This window comes from Misgurnus anguillicaudatus, chromosome 9 (assembly GCF_027580225.2).
Source record: "Misgurnus anguillicaudatus chromosome 9, ASM2758022v2, whole genome shotgun sequence".
Taxonomy (NCBI): domain Eukaryota; kingdom Metazoa; phylum Chordata; class Actinopteri; order Cypriniformes; family Cobitidae; genus Misgurnus; species Misgurnus anguillicaudatus.
In genome coordinates this window covers 10,215,401-10,237,326 of record NC_073345.2, presented here as the reverse complement: position 1 = coordinate 10,237,326, position 21,926 = coordinate 10,215,401, and the positions used below count along the sequence as shown (strand labels likewise).

Here is a 21,926-nt window from a genome sequence, read left to right as displayed (position 1 = left end):
CAACATAAACAAGCGGCTGTCGCGGTCCGCACGTAACTTCCGGTAAACTCCGCTAAGAATAAATAACAACAAAGTTCTTTAAACGTAGTTTATTTATATAACAATCAAAAAAACAACACGTAGATTACCCAGGAAACCAAAACATTTGTTATTTTCGATGAGGCATTTCTTCAAGAGATCATTTTAGCAACTAGTCAGACCATTAAAAAAACCGAAACCGGAAATAAAGTTCGGATCCAGACGTGTATCACGTGCGTCCGATGAAACCGTCTATAGCAGTTCACATTTATTGTAATAAATAAAAATAATGCAACAAAGAATATATTTTATACATAAAATTATAAAATTAAAATGTTTCACGCCATAAATGCCACAAAAGGTAAGTCTAAACTAGTTGTAATCCAAGTGTAAAGTTAAAATCACACAAAAAAAATGGTTTGTGTCACACTTTTAGTGGTTTTACCAACAATGGCCACTAGGTGTCAACAGTTTGCTGCATACTCTTGTTATGAATTAATAAATTACTGTCACTGCATTATTATTATTGTTTAAAGTTTTTGAAATATAAAAACTACATTCTTATAGCTTTACAATTATATATAGCTCCATTTTTTTAAAAGATTTATAATATGAGTGTGTTATGAATATATAATAATTAATATGCAATTAATTGGGGGATGGTCATGTAACAAAAAACTGCCATTACACTCTAATAATAGCTGGATTATTTTTGACCCATAATGAGTTGGACAGTCACAGAACACACCGCTGGGTTAAAATTGACCCAATGCTGGGTTGTTTTTACTCAACTGCTGGGTTATTGTACCCCATGGTTGTATAACAACAACACAAAATTGCGCCATTTTTAACCCAACGGTGTGTTCTGTCCAATATTTACCCATTATGGGTCAAAAATAACCCAGCTATTTTTAGAGTGTACATTATTTCTATCATCAGATGGCTGTGAAATATGAAAACTATATTTTGAGAGCTTTCCAGTGATATATAGTTTGTCAAGATTGTTTAGTTTTAGAATAGGGTATTGGTGCTATACATATGTAAAAACAAAATGGGTCCACTTGTGGTTTCGTGACGTTTAAGAAACTGACTCTCACTATCTCATTATTAGTTGTAAATTTTCATAAGTCCCAAAATGGTGATAATAAATGAAATCTACACTCTTAGAGCTTTCAAACAAGCTTTCAATAATATATAGTTTGTCATGATTAGATATTCACATGCAGACACTGAAGTAAACGTAGCCGTCCCGCTGGCAGGACAGTGACATTTTGCATGATAAAAATGCTTTGAAGCACACTCTTTTCATAAATGAATTATAAAACACTGTTGAAATATGTATTCCAGACTCTTAGACCATTTTAATGATATACAGTTTTTCGTGATGGATTAGAATTTACATGGAAAATATTGAAATAAACTCAGGTGTCCAGTTTATCAATTCAACATACACTCACCTCAAGGATTATTAGGAACACCTGTTAAATTTCTCATTAATGCAATTATCTAATCAACCAATCACATGGCAGTTGCTTAAATGCATTTGGGGTGTGATCCTGGTCAAGACAATCTCCTGAACTCCAAAAAGAATGTCAGAATGGGAAAGAAAGGTGATTTAAGCAATTTTGAGCGTGGCATGGTTGTTGGTGCCAGACGGGCCGGTCTGAGTATTACACAATCTGCTCAGTATACTGGGATTTTCACACACAACCATTTCTAGAGTTTACAAAGAATAGTGTGAAAAGGGAAAAACATCCAGTATGTGTCTTGTGGGTGAAAATGACTTGTTGATGCTAGAGGTAAGAGAAGAATGAGCCGACTGATTCAAGTTGATAGAAGAGCAACTTTGACTGAAATAACCACTCGTTACAACCGAGGTATGCAGCAAAGCATTTGTGAAGCAACAACACGCACAACCTTGATGCGGATGGGCTACAACAGCAGAAGACCCCACCGTGTACCACTCATCTCCAATACAAATAGGAAAAAGAGGCTGGTGGTGGTGTAATAGTGTGGGGGATATTTTCTTTGCACACTATAGGCCCCTTAGTGCCAACTGAGCATCGTTTAAATGTCACGGCGTACCTGAGCATTGTTTCTGACCATATCCATCCCTTTATGACCACCATGTACCCATCCTCCGATGGCTATTTCCAGCAGGATAATGCACCATGTCACAAAGCTCGAATCATTTTAAATTTGTTTCTTGAACATGAAAATGAGTTCACTGTACTAAAAGGGCCCCCACAGTCACCAGATCTCAACCCAATAAAACATCTTTGGGATGTGGTGGAACGGGAGCTTTGTGCCCTGGATGTGCATCCCACAAATCTCCATCAACTGCAAGATGCTATCCTATCAATATGTGCCAATATTTCTAAAGAATGCTTTCAGCACCTTGTTGAATCAATGCCACGTAGAATTAAACCAGTTCTGAAGACGAAAGGGGGTCAAACACAGTATTAGTATGGTGTTCCTAATAATCCTTTAGATGAGTCTAGGTAAATATGTAGACAAAAGCTGTCACTTTCAAAAAATACAAATTTTTACCTAAATGGTAGTACCTCTAAGATACATATTGGTACCAAAGGTATACACATCTGACTGTACTGTAAGTATTACGTTTTTTTGATATGGTACCATCCCAGTAACAGCCTTTGTACTATTATTATAATTTTTTGAGAGTGTAAAGAATACTTCCGTTTAATTTACTGTAACACTCAAAAAGTTTGTTCATACATTTACATGTATTTGATATTTTAGTACATTTAAGTACATTTACTTATTACCTAATTGATTGATTATTAATTAAAAAGATTAAAAGATTTTTTTCATATTGTTCATTCTCACTCATGTACAGCTCACTGGTGGTTCATTGCTGCCCTCTAGTGGGCTGGACACCACTGAGCACCACTGCTCCAGATCACATCACACTGTTTTTCCACACAAAACAAGGCAAGCTTTATTCTTAATGCAAAGGATATATGAATGCACCTACACAAATCTTTTTATCAGCTTCTTGAGCACAAATTGCATCTGTGCAGAGAGGTTTAAATGAATGTTGATTAATTCTCAATGCTTAATGTTCTTGCTGAATGCATTTAAGCTTTAATGGAGTAAACATTGGCTGAAGTTCAGCAATACAAGGTCTTCAACAGCTGTTGATCAGTCAAGCTGTCGTGACACTTAGTGTTTATTGGATTTATTTAGCATCTTTGTCTATTTAAGTATTAGTCTATCAGTCGTTGGTTTAAAGAGTCTGCATACAGTTATATTCATTTACTGCTTGCTTTTCTTTTTTTTCCAAAGATTGACATTAAAGTTAAATCGAACTTGCCCCTAAAAATGATGAGACTTAAGCCTGGACAGGCGGTGTCACATTTTATACTGTGAACTTGTTTATGTAAATGACAACACACAGAGCATGCCTTGACTTATAGTATATAGTTTAATGTTCGTATACATTTCTATTGTAAAGTGTAACTCTATGTGAGTGGTTTACTATGAAAGAGAGAGAGAGAGAGAGTCAGTCAGTCACTTTGCCTTACACTCACATGTCTATTGTTGTGTGTTGCTGGCTCAGCACCCTCATCACAATGTATGCAATCCCTCTGGCTAACAGCTTTGGAAACACAGTTTTCTTTTTCTGTTCAAAAACATTAAATGTGGCCTCTTGAGGGGTGTAACAAGTGAGTTTAAGCATCAGGATAATATAATGTCTAATGGACAGTTTTGTCTCAGCGATTGGAGACTCTCTAACCAATCATTACATTCATGACGGCCATCCAGAGAGTTGGGGTTTTGGAAAGCAGTCACCCGAAAAAGGTTTTTAAGAGTTTTTTTGGACAATCCCTTTCCTGCAAATCAATTGTGTGATGTCTGGGGAGCGATCAGGTAGGCACAATATTTAATTGTATTCTTTTGTGTTGTTGCTCTTCAGACTGACTATAAAAGATAGTGGGCCTATAAATAAATACATGTCATGTTTATTAAGATATTTATTTAAATATTAAAATATTAGGATATTTTTTATTATCTTTTAATTAATTACTAACATTTTTTACAGTTATGTGTTACCATAGCACTACCATTTATTTTCCAATCATCTATAAATTACAGTGTTTAGCATGTTAAAGGAGTTCTGTGACATTACCACTATTTTTATTTATTGCATTACTTTTCATCACCACTATTTTTAAAATGACCTGAAACATCTGTTGAACATTCAGCTGTCAATGTGTGTCCACATATACTTTGCATTCTTTGCATAGGCTACTTGTAAACTTAAAGCCTTAGTCTGTACTAAATACGCTAACCAATGGAATCTACGTATTTTAGGAGGTGGCTAATTCGTATTAGTTCGTATGACCAAACTTGTATGTTTTTGTACGATTTTCTTTCGCTCCTGTGACGTTGGATTAGGGGTGGGGTTTCCATTCATATTGTTTTTATTAGGGCTGTCAAAAGATTAATCGCGATTAATCGCATACAAAATAAAAGCTTGTGTTTGCATAATATATTTGCGTGTGAAATTATTATGCACACACATACATTTAAGAAATTTAAGAAACATGTTTTTAATGTATGTATTTTTACATTTAGATATATAATAAAATATTAAAAAAAAAAATATATATATATATATATATATATTTCACATATTTTGTGAGACATTGCACCCACACATATTATGCAAAAACAAACTTTTATTTTGTATGCGATTAATCGCGATTAATTTTTTGACAGCCTATTTTTTATAATAATTGTATACTTTTGTACATTTCACAAAACTCGTAAAATATATCCATACAAATTCACGTGAGAATGGTACAATATCTACAAGGTTCCCAGACGAATTTTTTTTATTTTTATCTATGGTTGGGTATATACATGGACAGACCCATCAACCATGTATTAAAAAGTATTTTTTTATTTATAACCTATTGGTTGATTTTGTTCAAAATGTACTCAGGTATGGGTTAAAACAATTTAATATTTTTGAATGCACACTATATAAAATTAATATGGGTTATAGATTTTAGTATTATATGTTATTTGTAGATTTTAAACAGTTATTTAAACAGTAAAAGTCATATAAATGATCAAAGTCTTTAAAAGTCATGACAAGGACAGGGAATATTTTCTTGTGCTCTGCTGTAAATATTACATTAGCTGGAAATATTACATTAGCTGGAAATTGCTATTTGTTAGCGCAATCTTTGTCAAATTATTATTTAAGATCCTTATGACTACTGGATGAGCTGTGAAAATTATGGGAAGTCTATATCGGATATAAACTCTTTTTATAATTTTGTTGACTTTTGAATCGGTGTGTTAATATGCTTTTCTCCATGAAATTGTTCTCAGGTGAAACGTAATATTATCAAACCCATTAATGTGTTGACTTTTAATATGCATTTTTGATGAATCTTGACTGAGTGTTATTGTCATAGATTTAAAGGTCAGTTTGGATCAAGAGGAGGAGGAGGTGACAGATGTAGTTTGTGTGGAGTCACACCTTAAAGATGGAGAGTATGTTACTCATTTGTCTCATACTTATGAGAAATGTTTTAAATGAATACACTGTAAACTGTAAGTTTGATTAACTTAAAAGAAATTATTTCAATTGATAACATTTTTCCAAAAAGTGTAATTTTTTAGGTGTTGCCAATCAAAATTGTTTCTAAAAGTTTTTTTCACCTTACATTTTTTAATTAAAGTGAGAAAATGTAATTTTTTTTTAATGTGACGACTTCTCAGAATGATGGAGGTGGAGGTGGGTCAACACAATGTTTTGCTGGTACGCTGTGATGGGGTTTACAGTGCCATCAGCAACCAATGCACACACTATGGTGCTGCACTGAGCAAAGGTAACTTAAACATTTTTACAGTGTACATTCTATTAGTATAGTATGTGTATTCACTAATACAGTGCTCTACCAGGAAGAATAAATACAGGACCACACTAAGAAAAGGCCCTCTCATAAATTATTACACTCACCTAAAGGTTTATTAGGAACACCTGTTCAATTTCTCATTAAGGCAATTATCTAATCAACCAATCACATGGCAGTTGCTTCAATGCATTTAGGGTTGTGGTCCTGGTCAAGACAATCTCCTGAACTCCAAACTGAATGTCAGAATGGGAAAGAAAGGTGATTTAAGCAATTTTGAGCGTGGGATGATTGTTGGTGCCTGAGCATCTGCTCAGTTACTGGGATTTTCACGCATAACCATTTCTAGGGTTTACAAAGAATGGTGTGAAAAGGGAAAAACATTCAGTATGTGGCAGTCCTGTGGGCGTAAATGCCTTGTTGATGCTAGAGGTCAGGGGAGAATGGGCCGACTGATTACAATCGAGGTATGCAGCAAAGCATTTGTGAATCCACAACACACACAACCTTGAGGCGGATGGGCTACAACAGCAGAAGACCCCACCGGGTACCACTCATCTCCACTACAAATAGGAAAAAGACGCTACAATTTGCACGAGCTAACCAAAATTGCACAGTTGAAGACTGGATAAATGTTGCCTGTTCTGATAAGTCTCGATTTCTGTTGAGACATTCAGATGGTAGAGTCAGAATTTGGTGTAAACAGAATGAGAACATGGATCCATCATGCCTTGTTACCACTGTGCAGGCTGTTTGTGGTGGTGTAATGGTGTGGGGAATGTTTTCTTGGCACACTTTAGGCCCTTTAGTGCCAACTGGGCATTGTTTAAATGCCACGGCCTACCTGAGCATTGTTTCTGACCATGTTCATCCCTTTATGACCACCATGTACTCATCCTCTGATGGCTACTTCAAGCAGGATAATGCACCATGTCACAAAGCTCGAATCATTTCAAATTGGTTTCTTGAACATGACAATGAGTTCACTGTACTAAAATGGCCCCCACAGTCACCAGATCTCAACCCAATAGAGCATCTTTGGGATGTGGTGGAACGGGAGCTTCGTGCCCTGGATGTGCATCCCACAAATCTCCATCAACTGCAAGATGCTATCCTGTCAATATGGGCCAACATTTCTAAAGAATGCTTTCAGCACCTTGTTGAATCAATGCCATGTAGAATTAAGACACTTCTGAAGGCGAAAGGGGGTCAAACACAATTTTAGTATGGTGTTCCTAACAATGCTTTAGGTGAGTGTGTATAACACATTGATTTTACAATTTTACCATATAGATAACAGTTAAGTGGAAAAGTCTTGCGGTTTTGTAATATAACAGTAAGTGGCCGCCAATGACTTCTCTTCTAAGGGGCGCAAATTCAAAATATGTGTTCGTTGCATCATGTAAACCATGTGCATCATGTGTCTTGTCAAAATACATGCCTGCTGCACATGCGTCGAAAGGGTTTAGGATAAAAGAGCATATAGCAAACGTAAGCATCTCTTTTATCATAAACCCCTTCGAAGCGTCTTTGGCAGACTCATATTTTGACATGACGCATGATGCACATAGGTTTATACAATGCGCCAAACACATATTATGATATGACGAGCCACACATATGACGGGCTACATACATGTTGTGACGAGCTTCACATTGTGTGCCCTCGAAAAAGAAGTCACCAGCCGCCACTTTTAACAGTGGAAATGTATGGTTCCTCTGCAGGTGTCCTGTCAGGTAACAGGGTTCGCTGTCCCTGGCATGGTTCCTGTTTCAATGTGAAGACTGGAGATCTGGAGGAGTATCCTGGAATTGACTGTTTGCCCTGCCACAAGGCACTTCGCAATCAATTGACACACACATACACTCTTTAAAATAAAGGTGCTACATGATGCCATAGAAGAAGTGCTTTCACACCTGCCTTATTTAGTTCGGTTGAATCGTACCAGAGTTCATTATCCCGCTTGGTGAGGTTCGTTTGGGCAGGTGAGAATGCAAGCAATCGAACAGACCTAACTGCAAGGGTTCTTTTAAGAACATTAACTGAATGGTTCTTTGGAGAACCAAATGTAGTTCTTCTATGGCACCACTATGTAGAACCTTTTGTAGCAAAATGTAAGAAAAAAACTCAAAAATTGGTCCCAAGCTGTCACTGGGGCAGTACCAGGCATTATTTACGTAGACTCCTGACGCTGCCTATTGAAGCTGACGTATCAGCGGGGCCGTCATATTGAATGGGTCCCCAATGCGCCCCCCTGCATTTATTTCTACTAAGGAAGGTGTATCCCCAACTACAATAATCATAACTCAATTAATTTTTTCTGGATTTTCACATGGTGTGTTTACACGCAAGTAATGTTACGATGGCATAATATTATAAATGGTAAAATAATAACCTAAATTATTGTTCAATCTTATTTGTAAAAGGGGATATCTGGTATACTGTGCCGGTTATTGCAACCTTAAGCTGCACAAAATACGGGCATAGTTGCTACATATACGTATATAATGTCTGGGCAGTACCATTTAAAAAAAAGACGCTAATATTTACCATTTTAGGTTCAGATATGTATACATACAATACAAATATATACCTTTGAGGTACTAATATGCACTTTTAAGGTGCAAAAGTGTACTTTTTGAAAGGGTACCGGCCAGGTACCGCCACAGTGACAAATAGCGACCATTTTGGACCATTTTATCATGCCAGTGCAGTTAATGATACAGAGTTAAACCAAACTGTAAATTTTTCACAATATGTTAACAACAATTTTATTGTCTGACCTTAACAGGTTAAAATTGAAAACAGCAAAGTCTACGTGTCTGTTAAAAGAAAGGTAAAGTTCCACAATGATTATTGAGAACCTCAAATAAAATATTAAACAGACTTTTATGACAATTATTTAAAAATTAAAATAGCGCTTACCATTTCAGCATATAGATGATTGTAATATGTAGCCTGTATAATATGTACCTTACAAAGGAGAATGGGTTCCACTAACTCAGTCTTGGTTCTTCCCAAACTTTCTTTCTCATCTTAGAAAGTTGATCATTTCCTCTTGGCTTCCTCTTGCAAAGCACAATTTTATGTTTAAAACAATATGCATTATGAAAAAGCACAAAAAACAAATTCAACTGCCTTAAGAAATAATAGGGTAACTGCTAATAGTCACGACTAATCGTTTGAGGAATAAAAGATAATGTTTACATAATATATATGGGTGTACAGTGTATAATAATTATTGTGTGTATATAATAAATGCACACACATGCATGTATAATTTAAAATATATATATATATATTTATATAAAAAATAATTATTGAAAACCTCAAAGAAAATATTAAACAGACTTTTATGACAATTATTTACATTTTTTAATAGCGCTTATCATTTTAGCATATAGACGATTGAAAAAATATATATAAATATATATAAACTATGCAAATAATATACACATGCAAATATATACATCTATGTGTGTGTATTTATATATACATAACACAGTACACCCACATATATTATGTAACTTTTATTTTAATCTGCAAACGATTAGTCGCGACTAAAAAAATCTGCAGCATTTTTTGTCAATTCAACACAATTCATATTTTATGTTATTTTAACTTAAAAAATTAAGTTAAACAATTTTAACTTGAATTTATAAGTTAACTTTAAAAGCCAAAACTTAAAATATTAGGTTGAATTGACATATAAAACCAAATTATTTTAATTTCGGGCTGCATTTTTTTACAGTGTAGTCCTTAGGCAGAAAAAATAGATGAAAAATAATAATAATTAATTATAATTAGTTAATACTTGGCTAAATTATATAATTAGTTTGGTCAGTTCTGACAGTACACACACTGAAAAAAAAAGGATTCATTGAATTTACTCAATTTTTTTAAGGTAAATGGTTGCAATCAATTTATTTAAGCTACATTTAAACAAAAAAAGATTAGTAAAGTAAAATAAAATATAAAACTTTTGTTTAAATGTAGCTTAAATAAATTGATTGCAACCACTTACCTTAAAAAAATTTAGTAAATTCAATGGATCATTTTTTCAGTGCAGTAAAAATGCAGCATTTTTTGGCAAATCAACATGTAGTTTTATGTTAATTTAACTCAACAAATTAAGTTAAACATTTTCAAATTGTTTTTACAAGTTATGTCAACTTATGACAGTTGTTTAAAAAAAGTTGTTTAAACTTTTTTTTTACAGTGTAGTCATTAAACTTACTCCATCATTTCTATATGTCAGTAAAAAATTGTATCTCCTGTTGACCTCTGTGCAGATTCAGGGTCAACCTAAGAGATTAAAGTGGATGGGAGTAAGAGATGAAGGAGTAATTCACACTGTGATGCTCTTAGGAGGAGGTGAGGGAGAAACGCTTGAGTCTGACCTGTGTGTATAGATCACATTTATTTGATTTCATGAAGAAAGTATGAATGATTTATTGAGTCCAGGAGCGGCTTCCCTGATCTGTGCTGAGACACTTCGGCAAGAAAACTATGGTGGCAGAATTATCATGGTGTCTAGAGATGATCTCCTTCCATATGACAAAACCAGACTTAGTAAGGTGAGATTCGTATGAATTGTATGTGGCATACAGCCACACTATGAAAAAATGATATTAATATTGTAAACAGTTTGCAACAAAACAGCCTGTATAACAATCCTTTGTGCTACAAATGAAAAAAGAATCACATTATTTCTGAATCACATTACAAAAACTGTGAACAAATTTTTTCCACATTTCTGTGTTTGGGATTATTTGGGCGTGGCTAAAATAGTGGCTCGATGATGCATTGGAGCCAATGAGCATGGCCCCACCCCTAAAACAATCGCGAGCATTTATGCAAGTTGCAGCAGTATTTGAAAGTTTAAAAAGACGGCAGCTTTCCAATAAGTGGGCGTAGTTTCAGTGGACACGCCCCACCGTTTAAAAGCAGAGAATCCTGCATGTTTTCCAAAATTGTATTATCTTATTTTATTTACTTAGCGTTTTTTAAAATCATTCAAATTTGTCTGGGTGTTTAATAATACACTTTTTTTCTGTGGTGTGACAAACAGAACACATTTCATATCTGACTTTACACTGATTTTAAAGTTTAATCCAATCCTGATGATGTAGGTAATGAACGCAGAGAGTGACAGTCTCCTAATGAGAAGAATGGAGTTTTTCCATACGTATGATATTGAAGTCTGGCTGAAAAAAGAGGTGAGATCTGAATCTTATGTTGTCTCCTTCATTTCATGTCATCAAAATTAAATGAACCAAACCAAACCATGTGTTGCTCTTTATCTAGGCTTTATCAATAGACACAAATAAGAAAACAGTGACATTTGATGATGGCTTAATCCAGAGCTATGACCAGATTCTCATTGCAACAGGGTGCAGGTATGTACAGTATCTCATGATAAGGATTTAACATTGTAAAAAAAAAGGGTTCTATACATCATGGGCCATATTTTAACGATCTAAGTGCATGGTCTAAACCAAACGGCGCAAGTGCACTTAAGGTGTGTGTCCGAATCCACTTTTGCTAGTTTAACGATAGGAAAAATGGTCTATGCGCCTGGTCTAAAAGGGTTGTTCCTATTCTTATAATGAGTAATGGGTGTGTTTTGGGTGTAACGTGCAATAAACATATTAGAGTCTCATCTCTCATTCCCTTTAATGTCAGATGCACTTAGAGTGTTTTACATCTGAGGTCCTTAGTTGTTTCTGCAGTTGCCAGTTTTGTCCATGCAAAACTTACAGACATCTTCATCTTTATTCCTAAGAGCAAAATGTTTGGACTGCCCTGGTGCAGACCTAGAGAACGTGTTCATGCTGGAGACACCAGAAGATGCCAGGAGCATCCACTATGCCTGTATAGGCTGCAGGACAGTCATTGTGGGCACTTCATTCGTTGGTACGCACATACTGCCATTCTTCTAAAGTTCATTTCAACATAAACTATTCCTTTAACATGTTTATTATTCTCACCAGACTGACTAATTTATTATGTATCAAATTTAAAGGCATGGAAGTGGCAGCATACATGATAGATATGGCCAGCAGTATCACGATCATTGGAGCCACCGAGCTACCCTATCAGGGGACCTTGGGCCGAGAGATAGGAAAGCTCACCATGACAGTAAGTGAAACATATCAGTCGTGTACATATCTGATTTGTTATTGAAACACGATGATTCAGGTTTGTTTGTATGTTCAGATGCTGGAGGAAAGGGGAGTGGTGTTTCACATGAATGACGCCATTGCTGAGGTTCGAGGCGAGAACAGAAGGGTGTGGAGTTTCTTTCATTTCTTTTATTATTAAGAAAACAAACTGGGTGAATGGCATGTTATCCAGTTCATTTAACTTATTACAATGTAAAAAAGTTGGTTCACTTATAGGGGTCATCTGACTTTTTCCATGTTTAACTCTTTCCCTGCCATTGAGTAGTTATCTCGTCAATTAAGAGAAAACATTTGCATAAAAAAAGTGTTCCTGATAAGGTTTTATGTTAATCCTAGATGGCGCACTTACCCAATTTAGAAAAAACTGAAGCATACAATTTTTTACTAATTTTAAACTCTGTGTATATAAAATTCCTTTACAAAAATGCAATTATCTCTAAATATAGAGAGGATGAAACATTTTTTTCCACTTTTATTTGTTTGTTTATTGTTTGTTTGAAAGGAGAAGGCCTTTTCTTTTATTTGATATATTTGTATGTTTATATATTTTTAGAGGAAAAATTTCCTGAAAGGCATTTTGTGAAACTTTTGTGAAAATCACAAAAAATGCTGGTGGGCAAATTTTCAAAAAATGGCTAGCGGGGAATGAGTTAAGTGCTATAATTGGGTCCCCAGTGCTTCTTTTTTATTTTGTTTTGGTTAACCATACACTGCAAGCATTTGAAAAATTAGGTCATTCAAAATCCGTCTGTTTTGTGACATAGGTACCGAGTTTCAGCACAATTGAGTTTCAATTTCAACAAACTACCTTTATGGCAATCAGTGTTTGGATTTCATCAGCCCATTTGCATTTAAAGGGACACCCACACAAAATGGCACATTTGTGACCGATCACGAAAAGTAGGGACACAAGATCTGGGGCATTTTGGGTTATTCACAGATTCTGAAGTTGTGGCCATTTGAATGTAGGGACTCAAAAAACTGCAAAGCAGAGAAAATATACTCTAAAAGTTACACCTTTCTCCTGCTGGGAGTTACAATAGGGCTCATTTACATCTTAATTAGCTAAGTCATACCCCCGTAAAGCTGTTTTGAGATACAGATGTTCTAGCAACATATGTAGTATTTTGTGACAGAAGTCCGAATGACAACATGCAAAAATAAACAGGACTTTTTACATTTGTGTTGATCACAAGTCGAATCCAGTCTGTTTCAGATTATCCAATGACCATTTTTGTCCACAAATGAGTAAAATCCGTGAAATATAGATATATAGTCTATTGTTTACATCAGATTTCGCATGAATGTCTGGTAATAGAATATAACATACAATCTGAGGACTATTTACGTCGTAACACTGTATATAAGATTACACTTTAGGTTCCACTAAACACATGAACACACCTTCAAAGTTTGCATTTAAAAGTAGGGAGGTAGTATAGATAATACAAACAGCGCCGTCGAAAACGTGACGTCCTGCGCCGTCCTGCGGCGCATAAAGTCGAACAAGCCAGTGATGCGGCTGACTGCATCCGAGCTTTGTTTACAGTCTTTTTTTTAAAAAAAACTTCGCAAACATGTCTAAGGAACAGGGCAGCCGCGTCACCACAGTCACTTGACCTCACGCGGTTCACAACAGAACCGGAAGAGAAGACAATGCTGAATAAAGTTGTAATTTTTGCTATTTTTGGACCAAAATGTATTTTCGATGCTTCAACACATTCTAACTGACCCACTGATGTCACATGGACTACTTTGATGATATTTTTATTACCTTTCTGGACATGGAAACCGTACATATATTTTCAATAGAGGGACAGAAAGCTCTCGGACTAAATCTAATGTTAAAACATCTTAAACTGTGTTCCGAAGATGAACGGAGGTCTTCCGAGTTTAGAACGACATAATGATGAGTCATTAATGACATTTTTGGTGAACTATCCCTATTAAGTAGCCACGCTGTTCCCTTTGGGGGCAGGGCCAAAAACAAAACAAACAAAAGTCGCTTATCCAGTATGTAAATACACACAGACAAGGACGCCCCCCGCTGCACGCTAGAACCTCCGAAAAACAAGCCAATTTCAACCGCAAAATGTATGCTTTTAAATATGCAAAAACTGCTATCTTAAACATGGAGAGGCTTCTTCATGATCTCAACTAACAGATTCTGCAAAAAACGAAAATCACCAATTTTGAAAAATTTTCTTTCTCATTATCTCGTAAGTTGTGCTGCCGACTTGGGTCACACATGCTATAATAAATTATCTGTGGGGTATTTTGAGCTAAAACTTCACATACACACTCTGGGGATACCAAATATTTATTTTACATCTTTAAAAAATTCATAATATAACCCCTTTAAAAACGTAAGTCACCTGGTTGCCTTAGGGTGCACTCACATTATCCAAACCAAACCAAACCATGCCCCAGCGTGATTGTCACCCCTCCCTACTCCCCCAGGTGCACGCACTCACACTGTACTTTTTATCGATCCGAGTCCGGGCGCGCTTTCATCATTAAGATGCGATTGTTTTGAAAAAAGCAGGAAGTAAAGCTCTCTCTTAACACTGGAACCCACCGTAATGATAAGTCTGTGTTTTTTATTCAGAGTCGTTTGGTGCGCGATTACAGACAACCCGCTCACATGTCATCATATTGCTTAGTTGATCTGTCAGGTGTGCAGCTCGGACATTCATGTAACCCCGCTACTCGTATCAAAAGGTTTTTACGGATGAAGGTGAGTGGTCGCGCAACTGACGTCTTCACCTTTTGAATCGCGCTCAGGCGCGATTGCGCTCACACCACAGCCTTCCGCGCCTGAGCCCAAGTGAACCGGGTAAGTTACCTGGTTAACTTCAAATTTAAAAATATTTAACTAAAAAAGGGGGGGATTGTTGTGTTAACTAATCTTTTTAAGTTGAATTAACTCAAAATTAAGGGCGCACTCATACTATCCAAACCAATCCGCGCCTGGGCGCGGAACAGAGCGATCACACTAGTCAAACAAACCAGGCTTTGGGGGTCAAATGCGCCCGAGAGCGGATTGGTTTGGATAGTGTGAGTGCGCCCTTAATTTTGAGTTAATTCAACTTAAAAAGATTAGTTAACACAACAATCCCCCCCTTTTTTAGTTAAATAATATTTTTAAATTTGAAGTTAACCAGGTAACTTACTTTTTTAAGTTGAACCAACAAACAATTTTTTACAGTTTAGCAAAACAACATATTTTTTTTACAGGTTAAGGCTGTGAAACTGAGGAGTGGCACTATTCTTGAAGCGGATGTGTTAATAGTTGGAATTGGTATGTTAATAAATAATATCGTATTATTATATTCTAAAGGTGTGTTATGAAAATATGCTTTTGAAAGACTTTAAACCTTCTCAAATACACCACACCTTTTTTATTATTCTAATAAGACGCCTCTTCCTGTGCTCTCGTTTTCCCAACTCTCCATTCAAGGTGTAAATCCCAATTCAGAGTTTTTGAAAAGTAGTCCCATAAGGATGGACTCCAAAAACTATGTCATTGTAGATAAGGTACAGTAAGAGCTCATTCTTTCAGCTCAGACAATGTCTTTATTCTTCTAAATGAATCATACAACTGCCTTACAGTACATGAGGACCAATATAAGAGACGTCTACTGTGCAGGAGATCTCACCTCCTTCCCTCTGAAAATAGCTAAAGGCCAGAGAGTGAACATTGGCCATTGGCAGGTAGCACAGGCACATGGTAATCCATAACTTTTATTGGATTCATGTTTTATTGAATGCATGACTGTGACTTTGGAACTATGACACTTAAAATGGACTATGATGAAATCGTCTGGGTTTTCAATTGATAGAAATGTGACAGAGAGGTTAAACGTTATTTGATTTGGCAAATATTAATAAAATATTTGCTTTGTTAGGAAGGATCGCAGCCTTCAGCATGTTGCACAGAGAGGTGGAGCTGAATACAGTGCCATTCTATTGGACGGTCCTGCTGGGAAGAACCATTCGATACGCTGGTCTGCTCAACTTACTTATTTCACAAATACTGTGCAAAGTTGGTATTTGTATGTAAGTGAATGTGTTAATGGTATACATGTGCAGGGTATGGAGAGGGATACACCGAGATGGTGCTGAAAGGGAAATTTGAGAACATGAAATTTTTGGCACTTTACCTCAAGTAAGAAGCAGTATCATGTAAAAGCAACAGCTAAAGTCATACATGATATATTACACTGACAATGAACTATTAACAACAGGCATGATGAAGTCGTGGCTGCAGCAGGACTGAATGTTGAACCTGCAGTTTCAGTGGTGGCGGAGAGATTGGCAGAGGGACGAATTATAACCAAGGCCGAGGCAAAGTCAGTGAGCCAAAAAACTTGCAACACCAATTCAGCAGGTTTAACATAAAAAATACAAATAGACTTTACTGAGATGTACCAATTATTTATTTAGAAATGAAATACAAGCTTATATTTTATACTATTATAGCTTATACAAAATACTGTGAAGTACAGTACATATCAGCAACTGTGGTAAAATGCTGGGTTATTTTTAACCCAGTGCTGGTTAAATTGGCCATATCATTAAAATCTGACTTTTTCCATGTTTAAGTGCTATAATTGGGTCCTCAGTGCTTCTATTAACCTAGAAAATCTGAAAAAGATCAACCCAGTAACTTAGTTTTGGTAAAACATTCTCTGCAAACATGTGAAAAAATAGGTCATTGAAATTTGGCTCCTCTTGTGATGTCAAAAGGGGATCTTATAATACTAATACACCCTTTTATCTGGACTATACAACATTGGCACTGCCATTTAGTGCAGAGAGAAAGAGAGATAGAGAAAAAAATTGACAGCACAATTAAGTTTCAACTTCAACAGCCCACCATCATGGCGATCAGTGTTTGCATTTTATCTCATTTGCATTTAAAGGGACACACCTGAACCGTCACATTTTTTCTCGTACCTACAAAGTGGCACTTTTAACATGTTACAATAAATTATTTGTGGGCTATTTTGAGCTTAATTTCTCATACGCACTCTGGGGACACTAAAGACTTATTTTATATCATAAAAATATGTCCCCCTTAAATTAAACCAGAAAAGGTTTATTTTTAATGTCTATATGTCAATAGGTTAAAACAACCCAGAATTTTGGGTTGAAAGAACCTAAGAAGTTCAATTACAATCCAACAGGTTCCTTTTGACCCGACATTTGCTTTGAAATAACCCAGGATTTTTTTGAGTGCACATAATTTCACTCTGCATATATAATTTATTAAGGACGTCCAATTGTCATTTTGAAAATATATTTGGTTATTTTGCAGTTTCTAAGCAAAACAAGATTTTTTTCTAAACATTTTAATTAGAAAATATTACATGGTGAATTATTAAACAGGGATCATTACTAATACATGACTTGCATTAACGGCGGAGTCCACGATGTTTGAAAGCCAATGTTGATATTTGAAATCACCTAAACAAACACGCCCCTACCTCAATAGAATCTGGACCTTCTGTTGATAGACCCGCCCCCCACACATACGCAACCTGGCAAGGATATCGGTTAGTAGACACGCTCCTTACTACTGATTGGCTAAAAGTGTGTTTCGGTAGTCGGCCCGTCTCCTTTTCCAAAGCGTTTTTCAAACATCGTGGACTCCGCCTTTAAAGGGTATAGTTCACCCAAAAATAAAAACTGTCACTATCTACCCACCTTCAAATTGCACCAAACCCGTACAAATGTCTTTGTTCTGCTGAACACAAAAGAAGATAATAAACAAACAGATCTGGGGCACCATTCACTTCCATACTATTATTTTTCCTACAATGAAAGTCAATGGTGCCCCATATCTGCATGGTTACAAACATTCTTCAAAATATCTTCATTTGTATTCAGCAGAACAAAGACATTTATAGAAGTTTGGAACAACGTGAAGGTGGGTAAACCATGACAGAATTTTTATTTTTTGGTGAACTATCCCTTTAAGTTTCTGTGTTAAATTTTTTACTGTGTTTTCTTTTGTTTGTAGGTCAGATGACCTTAGCTGGTTAAAGCTCCAGCCCCTGTGACCACTGACAACAGTCTGAACTCAGAATCATCCTGACTCAGTTTTTCTGTCCACAATCCATCCCATCCACTCGTGTCTTTACTCAACAGACTCAAACTCAGATATTTTGATATTCATTGATAGAGGCGGGTATATTACAGTATGTCTCATCAAAAGTCTTGTACACAGTTCACAGATTTTGCCTTTTTTATATTCATATTCAGAACAGAGACTTGAAACTCTTACACAACTACAGATGAAGCAGAAACTTTTATGATATTTTTGTATAACTGTAATTCTTCTATAATCACTGTTATCTGTGCTTCATGACATAATGTAAGCTTTGGCTCACAAGTTTCATTTTGTCAGAATTATTGTGAACTTTACACACACAGTATTTCAAACCCATTATTCTAATTAGTATGATTTTATAAAAAGAGAAGTGAAGTGTAAAGGTGACGCAGTGTATGGTAACTTACTTGGAATGTGACTGCAAGTGCACACACACATTGACATTATTTTCAACCATTGGGTCAAAAAGGGATGAACCCAACCGATGGGCTGTAATTTAACTAGGTTGTCCCAATAACCAAAAATGCTGGGTTATTGGGACAAAGTAAACATTGGATGGGTCGTTCCCCAAGTTTAAACCACTTAATGGTGAAAGTCAATTCAACCTACTTTGATAAGTTGACATAACTAAGAAAAACAAGTTCAAACTGTTTTACTTAATTTGTTAAGTTAGAGTGACATAAAAATATATATGATATCATTTTATAGAGTTTCTTACCCAACAATGAGTTGAAAAAAAAAAACAGCATTTTTGGAGTGTAGGCTACAACTTGATACTGATTGAATAGTATTTTTTTATACATTTTATTCACACTGTAAAAAATACTATGCCTTAAAATTTTTTGTTGAATCAACTCGGATTTACAAGTCATTTCAACTTACTATTATTTATCTTGACTAGAGATGAGTTGCTATAACTACAGGTGAGTTGTTATAACTAATAAAATTAAGTTGTGACAACTCATTTCTGTTGACATAACTTGTAAATCTGAGTTGATTTAACAAGAAATTTTAGGGCAGCAAAGTACTTTTCTTAAACTTTTGAAGAGGCCAATTATACTGATAACACTGAAAAAAAATTATTTGTAAAGTTTATGTTAATTTATCATTTATAAACAACAGTATGGCTATTACAGATTAAATTAGTTATTTAGTACACTGATGGGTCTAGGTGGCGTAATTGGTCATCAAGTTTTAAAGCAAACATCCAATCATAGCGCTTATAAGGATTAGATAAACACTGGGCAATGTGTGCTGAATTTGACGGTGGTCACAAAAGGGGCTCATATATAATAGAGCAGGACCAACGTGTTACAAAAGGCCATATTACAAAAGCAATGCTGAGCTGCTCTCCTATTTCATCTTTTGTTCTCTTTTTCACCACACAACCCAGTTTTCTTTTCCAAATCCTCATAATTCACTTCTCCTGTCCTAACCAGCAAGAATTATGGAGGAAATATGGGTCATACATGACAGTCAAAACTGAGTAGTGAAATATGGGCTATAAACCCAAAAGAGGCACACAGCATTTGAAGACGGTTGGGAAGATTTTAATTTATGAAATAAAGCGTTGCTTTACTACACCCCTTAATAACTTAATAAATATATAGTAATCATTTTTAAGAGTGTACTGTACTCATATTATTTGTGTTTCATTCTTACACACTTCTGTAATTTTTAAATATTAATAAATGAGTTGCTTCATTTGTTTGGACTTTATTTTCATAACAGCAGACTTTGATTTAACCCCTTAACTGGCGCAGCCCTTTTTGAATGGGGTGTGTAAAAAGGTGATACACTTTCAAATTAATATAAAATGTTTTGGTCTAGAAGCCTAATTTTGGTGAAAATATTAAGGTGAAAATATTAAATAAAAATTGTTAAAGTAGTTTACATGTATTGTAATAAATAAAAATAATATTTTATACATAAAATTATCACAAACAAATTAGGTTCACACCAGCTGCGTTTGAGGCGTAAAATTCGCAACCGCCGTGCCTAGTTTGCCGCATGAATAATTTGAGTTCACTACCTCCAGACGCAAGTCAACGCGTCTTCACATTGACTTAACATTGAAATCACTCGCGCTTGACGCCTCTACCGTGGCTGGTGTGAACGCAGGATTACACTTTTAGTGGTTTTACCAAGCACGTCCACTAGGTATCAATGGTTTTCTGCATACTCTTGTCACAAATTAATAAATTACTGTCTCTGCATTATTATTACTGCTAAAATGTTTTGAAATATGAAAAATACCTTCTTAGACCTTTCCAACAATATAACATTTTGTGATAGATTCAAATTTACATGCAAAATATTAAAGTACCCTCAGGTGTCCCGCTCATGGGACAGCGCCAGTTAAAAGGTTTTAATTTACTGATCCAGGAAGGCGAAAAAATGGCATATAACATTTTGCTGCTACAGAGATTTGTGAATTGCTATACATTCAAAAATTAATATTGCTCTTACATAAGTAATGTAACAAATTAATTAAAATTACACATTGAGATTTCATGACCTAAAATACACAAAATGTAAAAGTTCAACACATGACCTGCCTCTTCCTTTTTTATTAGTACTATCAAATAGACTCCTAACATTAAAACAGGTTTAGAATGTGACTAAATTCTCCATGCCACCTCCTGGCTTGTTTTGTGTATTTAGTTTTAAGGAATTTGAGTCTATACATAAACCAGTCTGATTGTTTTGTAGAAAGGCCTGTTTTGATGCTAAATATCGCTTACGGCGGTTGGCTCTATAGACCTCCAGGCGTTGGGCCTCTGCAACGGGATCATCCAGAACTCCTTCCCACCTCAAGCTATCCTGCTCCTGATGGGTCAAGTCAGACTTCTCCTCCTCCGTTGGAACCGGAGCTACTTGTGATACGATCTTGAGATTTTTGGATTTGAATTTCTTCAGTTCTTTGGCTTTGACAAGACCTTTGCTCTGAGCATCACTCATCTCTCCGTTGGTCCACTGTTCCATCTGTAGTTTCTCTAGATGGTGGTTAGGTAGATGGATAACAATGTAATTTATAAACATAAAGAGACCACAGAAGGTTTAATTCATCATGATGTATTTGTGTCAAATACATTTTTTACACATTGTGAGATAGCACCAAGTACAAGTGAGATATATATGTAATAATGCAAATATTTTACGTAGACGTTTACCTCATTGCCATACTTTATAAACTTTCTATTCTAGTGGTCAGTTATGTGAGTATTACTTAGTTAAAGTTAAACAATGGCATTTCATTGCTATGTGTTATGTGATAAGTAATATTGTAGTGTTATGTAATATAAGCAACTCACCTGAATTCTTGGATGGATTTGCTCCATTACTCAATTTCTTTTTCTTCTTATTTGTATCTTTCCTCTTTGTTTTACTCTCTTTCATTGTGGGACCAGTCAATGGTGGCACATGAAAGCCTCTTTTAATTGAAATCTCTTCATTCATGTTTGACGTTTGAGAAGCGCCTTTTAATCGTCGATCTCTAAACGATGCCATAACTAAGTCCACCAGTAATGTAACCAGACAATATCCACATGCTGCTGCAGACTAACTAAAATACACATTACATTATATTTACGAATCTAGCAGACACGTTTATCCAATGCGTTACGATTACGACGTATTACACAGTATTTTAATCAGAGTGAAAGGTCATTACGTGTGCGTGATGACGCGTCTCCATGGAAACAGAACTCCTCC

General features: G+C 35.6%; 2 protein-coding genes across 2 annotated transcripts; one reads left to right on the top strand and one right to left on the bottom strand.

Annotated features, from left to right (window-relative positions):
* The first annotated feature begins 3,543 nt into the window (after positions 1-3,543).
* Positions 3,544-19,109, top strand: aifm5 (apoptosis inducing factor mitochondria associated 5). Its single transcript, XM_073871117.1, has 19 exons — positions 3,544-3,912; positions 5,472-5,550; positions 5,779-5,888; positions 7,637-7,746; positions 8,704-8,748; positions 10,205-10,286; positions 10,377-10,489; positions 11,045-11,131; positions 11,220-11,311; positions 11,698-11,828; positions 11,938-12,053; positions 12,132-12,203; positions 15,335-15,398; positions 15,558-15,634; positions 15,710-15,827; positions 16,006-16,104; positions 16,190-16,265; positions 16,345-16,449; positions 18,123-19,109. The coding sequence occupies exons 1-19, from the start codon at positions 3,894-3,896 to the stop codon at positions 18,160-18,162; spliced, it is 1,635 nt and encodes a 544-aa protein (XP_073727218.1). The 5' UTR covers positions 3,544-3,893; the 3' UTR covers positions 18,163-19,109.
* A 1,420-nt stretch (positions 19,110-20,529) lies between these two features.
* liat1 (ligand of ATE1) lies at positions 20,530-21,926 on the bottom strand. Its single transcript, XM_055179533.2, has 2 exons — positions 21,527-21,926; positions 20,530-21,208 (listed from the first exon to the last, which is right to left on the bottom strand). The coding sequence occupies exons 1-2, from the start codon at positions 21,720-21,722 to the stop codon at positions 20,823-20,825; spliced, it is 582 nt and encodes a 193-aa protein (XP_055035508.2). The 5' UTR covers positions 21,723-21,926; the 3' UTR covers positions 20,530-20,822.